The sequence below is a fragment of the Lathamus discolor genome, chromosome Z (genome assembly GCF_037157495.1).
Source record: "Lathamus discolor isolate bLatDis1 chromosome Z, bLatDis1.hap1, whole genome shotgun sequence".
NCBI classification, from domain to species: Eukaryota; Metazoa; Chordata; class Aves; order Psittaciformes; family Psittacidae; genus Lathamus; species Lathamus discolor.
The window spans coordinates 86,907,761-86,922,249 of record NC_088909.1 but is presented as its reverse complement, the minus strand read 5'-3'; the positions used below and the strand labels follow the sequence as shown (position 1 = coordinate 86,922,249).

Sequence of the window (14,489 nt, the reverse complement as noted above, 5' to 3'; positions counted from 1 at the left end):
TGTAAAAATTGAAACCTATTAACTTCATACTCGTGTTTACCTTAAAACACACAATACACGCTTTCAAAATATTTTCCCTGTTTAGACGATCAATTCCATGTGGAGCTAGAAACAAAAGTCACCTGCCACAATCCTTCTCAGTCAGTAAAACACCCAAAGGCAAGAAAAGATTGCATGAACCCTCTGAAGATCAGTGAGTGATTTATGCGGACAAGGATACGATGCCTTATCACATCTTTATAATAGGTTCTGATGCCGCATGTCAGTCTCATTACTTGCATAAAAACCTGTGTTAGGAAACTGAATTATTTAAAAATTACACCAAAAAGGGTAAGAAAGATGTGAAAACAAAACTTTTCTGCTTTTTTCATGCATGCATCATAATCTGGGGGCAAGTCAAAAACTCGGACACAGGTTTATTCCCTGCGCTGCTGCAGAGGGACTGGTGTGGAAGCGGAGTGGGGTTGGTCAGGGCTCAGGGGTTGGTGTCCCAGAGGAGCAGCAGGGCTCTTTTGCTTCTTTCACACCAGCCCTTGCTGACCTTGGGCGAGCCATCTTGCTGCGTAACTCTCTTCTAAAATAGGTACGAGGCTACTTAGCATGCTCGAAAGGTGGAGATAGGAGCCAGTGGGGAATTTCCCCGCTCACTGCAATGTTGCACAACCAGGTGCCGTTCAACTGCGTGCAGAGGAGAGAGACAAAAGCAGCGGAGCGCTTGGGGTTGTTATAAATAAACCAGTGACCGCAGAGTCCAGGACAGGCTGTCTTCAGCCAAGTTGGCATACTGGCCACACCTCCCCTAAGCTGCATTTTCAAAGCACACACACAGACACAGAGATCTGTTCTGCAACAGCGGCTTGCAACCCTGTTTGTCAACAAATAATTAGCTTCCAGCCTGAGTATGTCCCAGGGGCTCGGACCAGCTGCTCTTGGTTAGCCAGCACCTCCCAGGAGCCCTGCCCAGGCGCTCGGCGCTGAAGTCCTTAATCTCAACAACCGTCTGACATTTGCAACAACAAGATTTAAGCAGTTGAGGAGTCAGTTTTATTTAACCTCACTGAGCCACTGCTGAGCGCACGGTGCAGTCACCATATCTGCGCCAAACCCAAACTTTACATTGCCTTTAACCCAATTAAACTATTCAAATGGACTTAAAGTCATCGCTGAGCACAGCTGTTAAAAACCTCTCTGGTAGACTCTGGCCTTTCTTATTAGTAAGGCAGTTAAGGATAGACATAAACTCTGCAGTGCTTAATATAACTGAGCGCTGAAGGGAATGGTTGCTGTTTTAATTAAGCAGTGAGATGTAGTGCCCGTGTTTGCACTGTGCAGGCTGATAGCCAGCAGCAAGACCCAGCTGCAGGGAGCTGTTAACAGGCACCCATGGAGAAGCTGTCCTAGCACGAGCAGTAAATAACTGAGGCTCCGCAGATTTCCCTTTCTTTTAGGGGAAAGCCAGCCGCTCCCGCTCATGTTTTACAATTTGAGTTTTATTATTCATATTTAGTTGCAGAGTCTACGCAGCTGTGTTTTAGCTGCCTGCAGCCAGTAGCTCCACTCCAGCGTCTTCAACGGGTTTTCTCATGGCGTTGCACCCATGCTCAAGCAGTGTTTTTCAGTGCATCACCCCTCTGTCTGCCAGGATGGGACTAAAGAGACAGCATCCGCCCCTGGAGAAATGCAGCGTTACATACTGGGGGTGTCCCAGTGTTTTCTCTGGAAAACCAGCTCTCTATTCCCCCACAAGGGGCTTTTCCTACTGTCCTGGGCTGCGTTTCCCTGTTTGGCTTTCATTCCCGCAGCACCTCGGGTGGGTTAGGCTGTGCAGAGACCCCACACCTTTCTCTAGCCATCTTTTTTCTCCCAGTAACTTGTGTAATGTCAGAAAGTGCTTTGAACTGATACACCACGAGTGGTTTGTAAATGCAGGACGGCTCCACAGCAGTGAGGTTTTAGGCACTGTATGACCCAAATCTCTCTCTCAAAAAAGTTTCTGGAGATACCTGACAGCAGTAATGTCTTTGGCTCTGCCTACAGCATCCACCCAAACCCAACAGCCTGTACTCAAGATGAGAAGAGATCTCGACCCGACATGTGCTGGGGCACTGTCAGGCCTCATGGTCTCTGTCTGAACCTTCAGCGCTGGCACAGCCAGAGGGCTCTGTCTGTATGGATCAGGTTGCAGACAGCTCCCGTTCTTCGCAGGACCAGGGCCATGCACTGGGTGGCCAGCCACGGCCTCAATTGTTATTTTGCTGATGGTAGGACCACAGCACTAGGACAACAAACTGTTTTGTGCGAGACTTAAGGGAAAAAAAGGAAGGAAAAAAGTAAAGTGGTGAAATATTTCTCATTTCACCCCAAAAATCAGTCACACAAATTGTAACCGGCAGTGGAGAGAGGCATACAGAAGGATTTTCCTTTTTTGGGAGGAAGAGACTTAGGAGGGAGGGACAAATGGGAAGGAAGAATGGGCGTCAAAAGGAAAAAAATTCAATGCACCATTGTAATCTTTGACCATTTTCTCCCTGACAAGCTACTCTACGGAGCGTTTAAGATTGATATGTGACAAACAGTAAGCCAGAGAGGGAGGAGTAGAGGGAGATGCCACTTTAGCTGGCACGCCAGAGGATCTTTAAATAGAAAAGCCTGTAGGGAACTCAGGGCAGGCACTTACTGCACAAAACTCCATTACAGCCGTACCCAACCACAAAAACCTAGTTAACAGACAGCCCCTTCTCTCCCCCCAACTCCCCCCAGCAGTTGGGTAAGAGGAGGGGGAAAGGCATTACAACCAGCACTGCGCCCCAGTCCTGGCATCTCCCTGGGCTCGTACTTTGGGGTGCCACTGCCAGCTCCCCCCAAGGCTGCGGGTCCCTGGGGAGGCAGTACCTGTTAGCCAGCTCCTCAGCTTCCTCTGGGTCCACAGACTCTTCCTCCTCCTCCTCTTCTTCTTCTTCCTCCTCCTCCTCCTCCTCCTCCTCTCCCTCTTCTCCATCCCCTATGAAGGAGGAGGTCTCAGACGCCCTGTCACACTCGGCGCTGCGGTTCTGCTCCATATCCTTCCCAGCTCAGGCCCCCGCCGGTGATTTTTACCCTCGACCCTGTCCTCCCCAGGGTTGCCTGAAGCAACTGTCATCCCCAGCAGCTCTCGCTTCTCCTGACTCAGGGCAGTCTTTAAATAGAAGGCAGCGAAGTTACAGCATCGAGTCGCTGCTGATCCTACCCTGGGTCCTAGCACCAACCGGGTGCCAGGACACGTGGCAAAACCTGACGTCCATCGGTCCGGCTGCTCACCCCCTTCACCTGCCCAGCACTGCCACTGCGGTTGTGTTACAGCACAGACGGGGCAGCCGGGCAGCGGCAGGGAGGAAGGGGACCCATCAGACCTTCCCAACGCCACCTCTAGCAAACCTGGGGGGGATGGCATAGATGAAGCAGAAGGGCAGTTCTCGTGGCCCCAAGAAAAAGTGCATTTAGTACATTTAAAAGGAAGTTCCACCCATGAACACAAACAGAGTACCTCAAATTTGAGCTAGAGGGGTCAAATGTGATTCCATAATTGTAATTACTAGGGGATAAGCCTAGGACACATACCTTTAATGTATCACACTGTAAAAGGTATCCGATGCACTGTAGTTTTTAACAACACATGGAATATATCTGTACCCAAATATTTGTTGATGTGCTAAATCACAGAACATTTCAAATGTCTTCTTTGAGAGTATTAGAGCTAATTTTAATTTAAAGCAAATACAAAACTACATTACCATGTAGGGTTTAGGCTAAGCCATGCTTATACTTTATTCCACACAAAACACGCTGCTTTTCATGGATAAAATGGAAATATTTCCAACCTGTACTAGCTAAAGTAATGAGGGTTTTAATTATTTTTTAGAAAAGCAGTAGAGCCATCAAAACTCTGATTCTAAATAAAGAACTTCTTTCAGGTATGAAATACTGTAAACACAGTATACCTCTAATATACCCCCCCCCCTTTTTTTTTTTTGTTCTTCAAATAAATAGCTGGTCATAAATCAGTCAAACTCTTCCAAGTGCCTATGGGAGTACAAGTACAGAAACACCCAAGCAGGTATTTCTGAGTACAAACTCTCTCTGCAATGCTAAATAAAAATCTACAGAGAGATTCATTTGAGGTAAAATATTTCCTAACAGTGATTATAGATAAAACCTGCTTGTTCTCTTTTCCTACCCACTGAGGTATACAGTTCATGAAGTCAGAACGTAATTTCCCAAAGAAGTGTACTTCCCTTTTATGGTGGGGTTACAGAACTGATGGACACCGGTAGAGCAGTTGATGTCATCTACCTGGACTTGTGCAAAGTGTTTGACACTGTCCCACACAACATCCTTGTCTCTAAACTGGGGAGACATCAATTTGATGGATGGACCACTCGGTGGATAAAGAACTGGATGGATGGCTGCACATAAAGAATTGTGGTCAATGGCTCGATGTCCGGCTGGAGACCAGTAACAAGTGGCTCAGTGATCCTCAGGGATCGGTGTTGGGACTGCTCTTGTTCAGCATCTTGGTTGGTGACATGGACAGTGGGATTGAGTGCACCCTCAGCAAGTTTGCCGATGACACCAACCCGTGTGGTTTGGTTGATATGCTCTGGAGGGAAGGGATGCCATCCAGAGGGACCTTGACACGCTTGTGAGGTGGGCTGATGCCAACCTTATGAAGTTTAACCACGACAAGTGCAAGGTCCTGCACTTGGGTTGGAGCAATCCCAGGCACAGCTACAGGTTGGGCAGAGAAGAGATTCAGAGCAGCCCTGAGGAGAAGGACTTGGGGGTGCTGGTCGATGAGAAAATGAACATGAGCCGGCTGCAGTGTGTGCTCGCAGCCCAGAAAGCCAACCGTATCCTGGGCTGCATCAAAAGGAGCGTGACCAGCAGGTTGAAGGAGGTGATCCTGCCCCTCTACTCTGCTCTTGTGAGACCTCACCTGGAGTGTTGTGTGCAGTTCTGGTGTCCTCAGCATAAAAAGGACATGGAACTGTTGGAACAAGTCCAGAGGAGGGCCACGAGGATGATCAGGGGACTGGAGCACCTCCCGTATGAAGACAGGCTGAGGAAGTTGGGGCTGTTCAGCCTGGAGAAGAGAAGGCTGCATGGGCACCTAATAGCAGCCTTCCAGTACCTGAAGGGGGCCTATAGGGATGCTGGGGAGGGACTCTTCGTCAGGGACTGTAGTGATAGGACAAGGGATAACAGGTTAAAACTGAATCAGGGGAAGTTTAGATTGGATATAAGGAGGAAATTCTTTCCTGTGAGGGTGGTGAGGCACTGGGATCGGTTGCCCAGGGAAGTTGTGAGTGCTCCATCCCTGGTGGTGCTCAAGGCCAAGTTGGACAGAGCACTGGGTGGCATGGTTTAGTGGGAGATATCCCTGCCCATGGCAGGGGGGTTGGAACTAAGGTCCTTTCCAACCCTAACTATTCTATGATTCCACAATTCTACTTGAAATAGATACTAATTTAAACTCTGTATTTCAGCGTGAGCACAGAGACAGTGTAGACAGCGCAATGAAAATTAACGTAGAGGACTTCACATTCTTTATACATGAAAGACGAGCATTACAATGTTTTACACAGGCCAGGCTGGCCGGGGCTTTGAACAATGTGGTCTAGTGGAAGATGTCTTCAGCACAAGAGGAATGCACGTACCCTTTTACCAGAATAAATTCTGTCTGGACCTAGTGCCTTCCCTTCTGTACTTCTCATAATTTAATTTGACCTGTAAGTTGACCAAAATAGTGTATTATTTCATATTCTTCCTACAAACATCATACTCTAAAATCAACGAGGGAAAGATTTATATCAAAACACACAAGGATTAGAGAAAACAAGACAAACTTAACAAAAACAAACACTACAAAATACACAAGACAACTCAGAGCCAGTATCGGCCATTAAATCCAGAGTGAGATTCTCTGATGGATTCAAATTTAACTCAAAGTATACTACAAATCGAGCCCAGTGACCTAAGTTCAAGTAAAGCATTGGTTTGAAATAAGCATCTGGGATGGTATTGACAAATGCTAAATTCAGGTTATCTACAAATCATCTTACATCCTTTTACCATGGCTGCCCATTTCTCCCTAACAACCATGCCAGCCCATAATTTGAGCCTTGAAATCAGTTTATATTGAATTCTTCACAAAGGATTTCTTAAAAGTAACCTCTCACATTCTCAGAACACCTAAAGGTACAGAGAGTACACTTACAAAATCACATTTAGAAGAAGGGAAAGCAAAAGGGCTAGAAGAGAAACTTCAAGTTTCACAGTATATGACTTGTGACAGTTCTGGTGCTACTGTTACTGAATGGGAAGCTCTCGCTAATGATCAGTCCTCCCATACACCTCTGAGCCTGTTAATTAAAAGCACTGCTAGAGAACTAAAGACTGTTCCTGAAATCCTAGATGAGAATGTAGTAGCTTATGACATTATATAAAGTGAGAAATGATAGGCAAAACCAATGCCAAAATGAGCAGCCAAATCTAATCCTAAAATAATAGAGCTGAAGAAAAGCATTTTTATTTCAAGGCGGTAAGAAGCCTCGAAGAAGTTTCTGTGTCCCTGCCCATGGCAGGAGTGTGGAATTAGATGGTCTTTAGGATCCCTTCCAACCCAGACCATTCTAAGTTAGCATCTTGCATACATGCTGAAAGCTTGGTCAGTCATGAAAAATACCTTTTACCAAAGGTCTCTTAGAAAAAAAATATTCTTGCTAGTGTGTATGCCAAGGGATAGGTGTGTGAATGCCTTTATTTCGAAGCTGAGAAGGGAAAACTTCACACTAAGATTAATGACAGCCATTAGTGGATTTCTTGCTCTGGATGTGGGCCCAGAGCAGATGAAAATCCAGGTCATTAAATCTCTGAACAATTTCAGACTACACAAAACTGAATCTAAAGTTAGTTAAAGTTCAGCTCCTACTCACTTCCCCAAAACCATTTATTTTGTGGTATTTTATTTGAATTGCTCTGACAAAAGTTGCAGTCTACCATTTAACAAATATCATTATGTTCACCCACAGAAAGTTGTGCTGCTCGTTTGCCTTGACAGGAAAACAATACAATGCACTATCTGGTGAGGTTTATTTTCCAGAACTCTCAGATTTTTAGTAACATGCAACAGCACTGCCACTTTCTGTTCTCCTGCCACTAGCCTCTTTCTCTATAACCTAAACCCCCTTGTACCCCTTGCTTAGGTAACAAATTACCATGGAGTTTCCTGCAGCAAACAGACTTGACCCTAAACAATTAGGGAAAATTACCATCTAGACTTTATATCTCTAATTACTGATGTAGCTTACCAGAAGTTCACAAACTTGAGGAGAAAAAAAAAAAAAACCCACAAAAGGATTCCTTTGAAAGACACAGGACACCTTGGTTACAGATCATGACTGTACTCAAAAGATCACTGAGCTGGTGTGTCAATTTTTATGGAGTTGCACAGCAGTACCGCAATCTTTTCAAACGTCCTTTTTAAATCATGAAGAAGCAGTTTCAAACATAAAGAAACAATTCAAGGTGTGAGGTACTCACACATTAGGTGATGCAATGCAAACTCATATGACAGACATGCTTAAAGTTTGGTGCTGCATGTCCAGCTCACCTGAAATACACTTTTGGAAAGTCGGAACATGTATGTCCCTTCTCAGCCTGCATTGGTTAAGTTTTCTAGACAGCTAGGCAGCACGTTTTTAAAAAACAGGGCAGCTTTTCCTCTCCCCAGAATCCACCTATGGCTTGTAGAGCACCTCTGAATCCAGGCATCATGCTGTACTAAAACCTTGTGCTTCCATTTTACATAAAGCAGATCAAAGTGAATGTTTTCAAGAGACCAAGTCTACCAACCTATACAGAGGAAGAGCAGTTACGTGGAACAGTCACATGGAGGGAGAACATTTTATTGGGATGCTAGAGTCAGATTAAAACTGATTGTTTAAATTTCAGAAGGAAGCTAATTTAAGAAGTAAGCCATAGTCTTACCTAGACTAGATCATGATGAAGTATGTAATAAGTAACCTCACAGCACGAAAATAGTTCACAATTTCTAGACCTTCTAAATTGTAAAACTTTAAGTAAATTAAGCTTTAAGAGTTTGCACAAGATAGTGTTTGTCATTTTACACAGTTTTAAGGGTTTTCACCATCTCTTTTAGAGACAGCAATAGATGCAACATTTACCTCTACGCAGACACAACGCAGAATACACACAGAGAAGTTCATGATTTGCAACAGCGGCTTTACAGACCACTTCCTCTTCTACCTAATTATAGGTAATACTATAAATAAGCAGTATAAATACTGGAAAAATAAGATCTATCTTCAATGTATAAATTTTACTTCGTTTGACACCATACAAAATATTAAGCTTAAAAAAATAAATTATAAGTACAGTTTTAACAATTAATTGGTCTTCAATAAGAAAAACATGAGAAGCATAAATTGTGCTTCAGGAGGTCTAAAAAAAAAGTTCACAACTTTTCTGGAAAAGCTAAAAAGCTAAAATTTAAGGTTATTTATTTAAAGTCAATTTGCAGAGCCTGACCAACATAAAAACACTTACACAAAATCAGAATAGAAGCCCACTTTAGTGTAGCAGAGGTAGGACTGTGGGGTGTTCTGTTTGTGGGGTTTTTTTTTTGTGATTTTTTTTTTGTTTGTTTTCCAAAGCAGGCATTACTACTAAATCAAATATTTAAAAGCAAGCATTAAAAAGTATTTTGGCTACTCTGTGTGAATAGGGAGCATTTATATATATTGATTTGTCCTTTTTTATTTCAACTTCTTAGCAGTAGAATTGTTGCTTAAAATTCCAGTTTAGATTACAGTTTATGTTATCTAGAAAATCACAAACCCAAATCTAGCTTGATTTTCAGAAATTGTTTCTTGTTAGGTCATGTAAAAGGGAAGCTTTTAAAACTGGAAAGTGCCAAGTTGAGCAGAAGGGCTTACTGCAATTAAGCAGATGCAAAGCATGTGCTGTTTCTTCATCAAGAAGCAGGTACTGTGTGCAGTGCCTTAACGATTTGGTCAGATACACACTGCTTAGCTCTAAATATCTTTATTTCATGGTTAAAAATGTCTGAATTAATGTTTATATTCCCATACTTTCCTTAAAACCCTGTGATTTGCTGTGAGTTTCCTCCAGAAACAGACAACACAAGAATTTTCAGAAAACCTATCTTTTAATGACCAGCAGTATTAACAGTAATGAAATACATCATCTTTCTTATAAAGAGTTTCTTAAAGTTTACAAGAAAAGACACATTATAAGACAACTACCCATGGGGTAACTGCCTCTTGATTTTGATACTTTTTATTTCAGCCGGATCCAGTAAGAAGAAAGTGAAAGTTGGTTATCCTTTCAGTATGGCTGTTCTTAAAGGTAATATACAGTTCAGGTCTTTCTTGTTTCGTAACAAACGCCAAGACTGCAGGGAAAAAAGTGTAAGGTTTTAAAAGGCAATTAAAAAAAAAAAAAGAAAAGAAATCTCTGCCATTAATACTTAAATACCATTGTAAGCAGTAAGCCCCATAGATCCACAAATATAAGGCTTGTCTTTTACCCTTCGTGAAAAAAAGAGGGGGGCTTGAGTGTTGTGTGGCTTGGTTGTTGTTTTTGTTTTTGTTTTTTTTTTTTTTTCTTTTTTCTTTTTCCCAGGGAAGAAAATACCCCAAAAGATATACAAAATGCAATGAACTATTGAGGAAAGTACAGCTTTTCAAGAAGAGAGTGGATTTGTGGAGACTCAGACTGTAACATTATTTAAGCATTACATTGATATTCTGACTGCAAAATAATTGTTGCAAATTCATACATGTCAAATTTCCTAATACAAGATGTTATGCACTGACACTTCCAGAACTTAATTGGCTTTAAAACAGGTTATTTCAATTTTCTTCTATGTTCTAGTGTGAATTCCAAGACACATCTAAAGGTCATGAACCTGCAAATAACTACAGTGACCCTCCTATCTTTATGCAGAATACACTTAAACCACAACGTACAATGAAAACCACAGGAAGAATAATCTCTCAAGGACAATGAGACAAACAGATTCCTTAGGCTTCTTTAAAAAAACTGCAGGATATTAATCCTACAATTGCAGTTTTAAGCAACTGTCATTCCTTATGGACTTAAGCCTGATGCTTAATGTCTGCCATTCCTCTTACTAAATAATTTTCCAGGTGTTTTTAAAAAAAACCCACATTTTTATTTATATATAGTACAAAACCTAGAGATATTCTTAAAACAAACATGAGAAACAAGCAGGCTCAATGCTAGCGTTTGCCTAACTACCTTGAAAACCAAAGTGACTGGAAAAATTAAACAAGATACAATATTTACCTTCAGAAATTGACTCCTGATTAAATCAAACTTCTGTTTTTCATGCACAGCTCTAGCAGTGTTTGTTCTATCAAAGGGCTCTGCAAGATAAACCACAAATACTGAAAGTGTTAAAGAAATCTACAGCTAGGCTGTCTTCACCGAGCAAGTATTCAGACAAAACCCGTCAGGGTCAACATATCGCTGCTTCACAAGAGTGCTTTGAGTGGTTGATTTCACTTTGCTCCTCAACCTTTATTTCTACATAACATTAATGGGAAAAAGAACCCCAAACCAATACTGAAAAAAAAAAAACCACCAAAAAACCAACCAAAAAAACCCACAAAAAAACCAAGCCCTGCACCCTGGATGCACCTATGGTACATAGTCCATAATAAAGTCAGACTATTATATCTATTGAAGCACACTTCTACTGTGATAAACTTATGCATCAGTAATTGTTTGTTACTGTTTAATAATCTGTGTTGACACAGCAGAATATGACTTTGCATATTAAAATGTTTTGAAATTTACTACACATGCCTCTTGGAACTGTTCAGATTCATCTCATTCAACAGCTTCTTAGTGAAATACAAGGATATACTGTAAACTATTCATTATAAATTTTTCTATAAGATGTATCAACTGCTGTAAAAACAGGTTTTATCAGTTCATCCCCATTCTACAGTTTCCATTCATAAATTAACAATTTGGGACTTCTAACATACTTTAGACACACATTTATGCGACATTTTCCCCACCCCCATTTTTTCTTTTTGCCAACATCATTAATACTTTGGAACTTTTTTTTTTTAATTTAAAGATTACAAAACTACTCCTTGCTACTGATAGGGTTGCCGACATTAAAGCAATAGATACTAAAAAATTTGTAATGCAGAGACTACACATTACAATCCACTACAAAACAGATTTTATATGTTTTTTTTTTTTTTTTGCCTTGCTAGTGAACTGCTAAAAAACATGGTATATTTCACAATGGCAGAAAGTATGAAAGTCCTTAAGGGACACAGAACCACAGAAATAAGCCTTAACGCAAATAAAAAACAGAGCACAATTTATTGAGTGAGCCTAAATACAGTGCTACATGCAGAATTATAGTAATTTGCAGGCATAGACTTATGCAAGCTATAAACAACTACATTTAAAATATTAATATATGTAGTAATACCAATAACTGAAATTTTAATCTGCTAAATGGAAAAATCTGGCAAAGACTTGGAAAACATAATATGATAACATGTTTAGCTAGCTTTTAAAAGCTTCTTCTCAAAGTACACAGAATTTTATCTACACAATTTTTTAAACTATTTTAGCTTAAGAGCTGTAAAAGCATGAAGTGTACTTCAAGATGAAATAGGAAATTAATTTTTCCCTTCCAATTCAGAAGTAAAAGCTTGGTATGTGAGGCTAAAACCCACTCTCAATTCAGTCTTGAAGCACATTGTAACAAGAAGGAATCAGATGCACCACCTTCTAGATAATTTTGCTTTTTTGATAGTTCAAATGCAAAACACACTTTTTATTAAAAGTTGTGGGTAAACAAGCCCATTTAATAAAAATTCTAAAGTGACTATTTTCCATGCTGATATTCTATTTCCAACCTGCAGAAAGAAAACCTAAATACTGAACCACCTCATAATTTCATTAAAAAATTGAGAGCTCAAAACACACAGCTCCCCCCCCAACACAGCAGATCAGCATCATGTGACAGCAGCAGACACAGCTGCCCAGCATTATCACCTCCCACATTCAGACCAGAGCCTTGCCAAAGCCTGCACTATGCTCTCCTGAATCATTTCAGTTGTGCAGATCCTCCAGTTCTCACTTTTTTCAACTCTTGAGACTGCAGTCAAGCATGCAGTCATCATTCAGTGTATTTTTTTTCCCCTTATGACTGGTAACTTGCTCCAGAATCAGAACGGTTTGGGTTGGAAGTAACCTTAAAGATCATCTCATTCCACCCCCCCCATCATGGGCAGGGACACCTTCTACTAGACCAGGTTGCTCAAAGCCCTGTCCAGCCCTTGAGTACTGCCAGGGGTGGGACACATCCCAAACATTATCCTAAAACTTCAACCTGATCATAATAGCCTGCATTTATTTAAGGCCAGAATCCAGGCCACCTCTCCTATTTCAAAACTTTGCTCTTTACCCAGTGTCCCAAATCATCTACTTCTAATACTGCTCCCATTCCACCTTGGTTTTTTATCCTTCCCCTGTTGTGTTCCGATTCTCATTCTTTGTGTTGTTTCCAGTTACACAGCACCTCTCAGTTCCTTCTTTTCTACTCTTTTTGTTTTCCTAACAACTGAATTCTTCTCATGGTTTATTATGTTTTCTTTCCTTGGTCCAAGCTTTATCTCTTATGTGTGCTAACTGTTCAGCTTCTCCATGCAGATTCCCAGAGCAGCTGAAAAGCCATCAAGATCCCTTGAAGCAGGTTAGCTGTATAGTGCTACAGCCAGTTCAGCCTGCACTTAACTAAGAAGGCTGAACTCCAAAACTTAGGCTGGGTTTACCCTCCAGTTCTGGAATTCATCATACAGTCTCTGCAGAAACTGCACATTCATAAGCCAGACAAAAATAGTAGCCACAAGGGGATCAACATACACATAATCTAGTCACTGCTAGGACTTGGGATGCCAGAGCATTTCTAGAATAAAGAATATTCTTAGAGAGTGAATCTGAATATGTGCCTGATACGATTTTTCAGAAGCTTAATTTTGGCAAAACTGACGACTATGTTTGCAGAGCAGGAAAACATACACTACTGTCATAGAGGACATTCCTTGTCAAAGCTCTAATCCCTGTTCCAAAAGTAACAGGGTAATGAGTGCTCTTGAAGAAAAGGTCAGGAGAACTATTTTTAAACGCTATAGAACTAAAAGCTTCCTTCTCAAATGTTTTTGGTGGGACTGTTTCCAGAACTGTTTACACTGGTTATTTAATTTTCTACATAAATATATTATGTCTGCATTATTAAAACAGAACCAAGGTAAAATTTAATTGACAGATTAATGCATTTAGTGTCTTAACAGTTAAAAATGGTAATGCAGCCTTCATTTTACCTTCTATACAAATAAATCTGTTTCTCCATTCACTGTCATCAGGTCTGCGGATAGCTTTGCCCTCACGAACTGAAATCACCTTATTGCTCCAACTGTGGAAAAGAAAAACAATTTACAGAACTTTTAACTCTTGATTTTAAATTAATATCAGTTAAAAAGTCAAATTGCTATATCATAAGCCTGCATAACACAGTTCTTGATAATTATCAGTAACTTAGTGTGACAGTCTTATCTTTAAAATTCACTATATGAGCAAGGAATAATGGCTAGGAAATAAATTTCCAAACAAAAAAATCTGCAAACCAGAACATCACAAGTATCATATAGTCACAACAAAGTAATTTTTTCAAAAAATAGCATCAATTCTAATATGGACACCTATATTTATTTCTAAGTTAAAAAAATTACAGTCTATATCAGTAGGGAGAAAAGAAACAGAGTTAAAGTGCAGATGAAGTCACATACTGCATTCCATTAAGAAGATATTTAAAAGTATAAAACCATATAAAGGTAACTTGCTTACAGAATTCCTGGTGCAAGGAACTTAGTATTATAACATGCTAACGCTTTCCAATACTGAAATTTTAGATACGAATTTTAGACCTCCTACAAGAACAACAGCAGAACTCAAATATATTCAAATATATATCTGAAGATATTCTACCATTTTCTGCACAGAGTTTTACAATAACAGAACCATAGGAAATTATCACACTGAGGAACAGCAGGCTGCTTACAAGGCAATCTTTACCATGTGCCAAGCATCTTTATAATTGTTATGATGCTTGGCCCAACAATACGCCAAAGGTAACAGAAGCCGAAGCAACCACTTACAGTTTTATATTCCTACCTACCCAGCCAGTTTTCAGCTGCTCTTAACTAAACCAGAGAAATACCATACCAGTGAAACGTCTCAATCACCAGTTACATGTCACCAAATGCCCTCCACTAAATGGTGCTTTGAAATAGCCAGACAACATACTGCAAGCTGTACTGATGTTATATACACCTGACACAATCTGACTGAATCAA

The 14,489-nt window shown here is 40.7% G+C and overlaps 2 protein-coding genes across 7 annotated transcripts in view; both read right to left on the bottom strand.

The window, feature by feature from the left end:
- The window catches only part of CMYA5 (cardiomyopathy associated 5), a 46,682-nt gene extending 43,524 nt beyond the window's left edge, over window positions 1-3,158 (bottom strand). For both annotated transcript variants that reach the window (XR_010608746.1, XM_065662667.1), the window contains exon 1: window positions 2,893-3,158. Coding sequence is in view for 1 of the 2 variants with exons in the window: in XM_065662667.1 (XP_065518739.1) it covers window positions 2,893-3,059 (167 nt within the window). In the remaining variant the exon portion in view is untranslated. The remainder of the gene's footprint in view (window positions 1-2,892) is intronic.
- A 6,049-nt stretch (window positions 3,159-9,207) lies between these two features.
- TENT2 (terminal nucleotidyltransferase 2) overlaps window positions 9,208-14,489 on the bottom strand; it is a 36,821-nt gene continuing 31,539 nt past the window's right edge. For all 5 annotated transcript variants that reach the window (XM_065661848.1, XM_065661851.1, XM_065661853.1 and 2 more), the window contains 3 exons: window positions 13,458-13,549; window positions 10,390-10,469; window positions 9,208-9,472 (listed from right to left, as the gene is read on the bottom strand). In XM_065661848.1, the coding sequence (XP_065517920.1) occupies window positions 9,398-9,472; window positions 10,390-10,469; window positions 13,458-13,549 (247 nt within the window). In that variant the 3' untranslated portion in view covers window positions 9,208-9,397. The remainder of the gene's footprint in view (window positions 9,473-10,389; window positions 10,470-13,457; window positions 13,550-14,489) is intronic.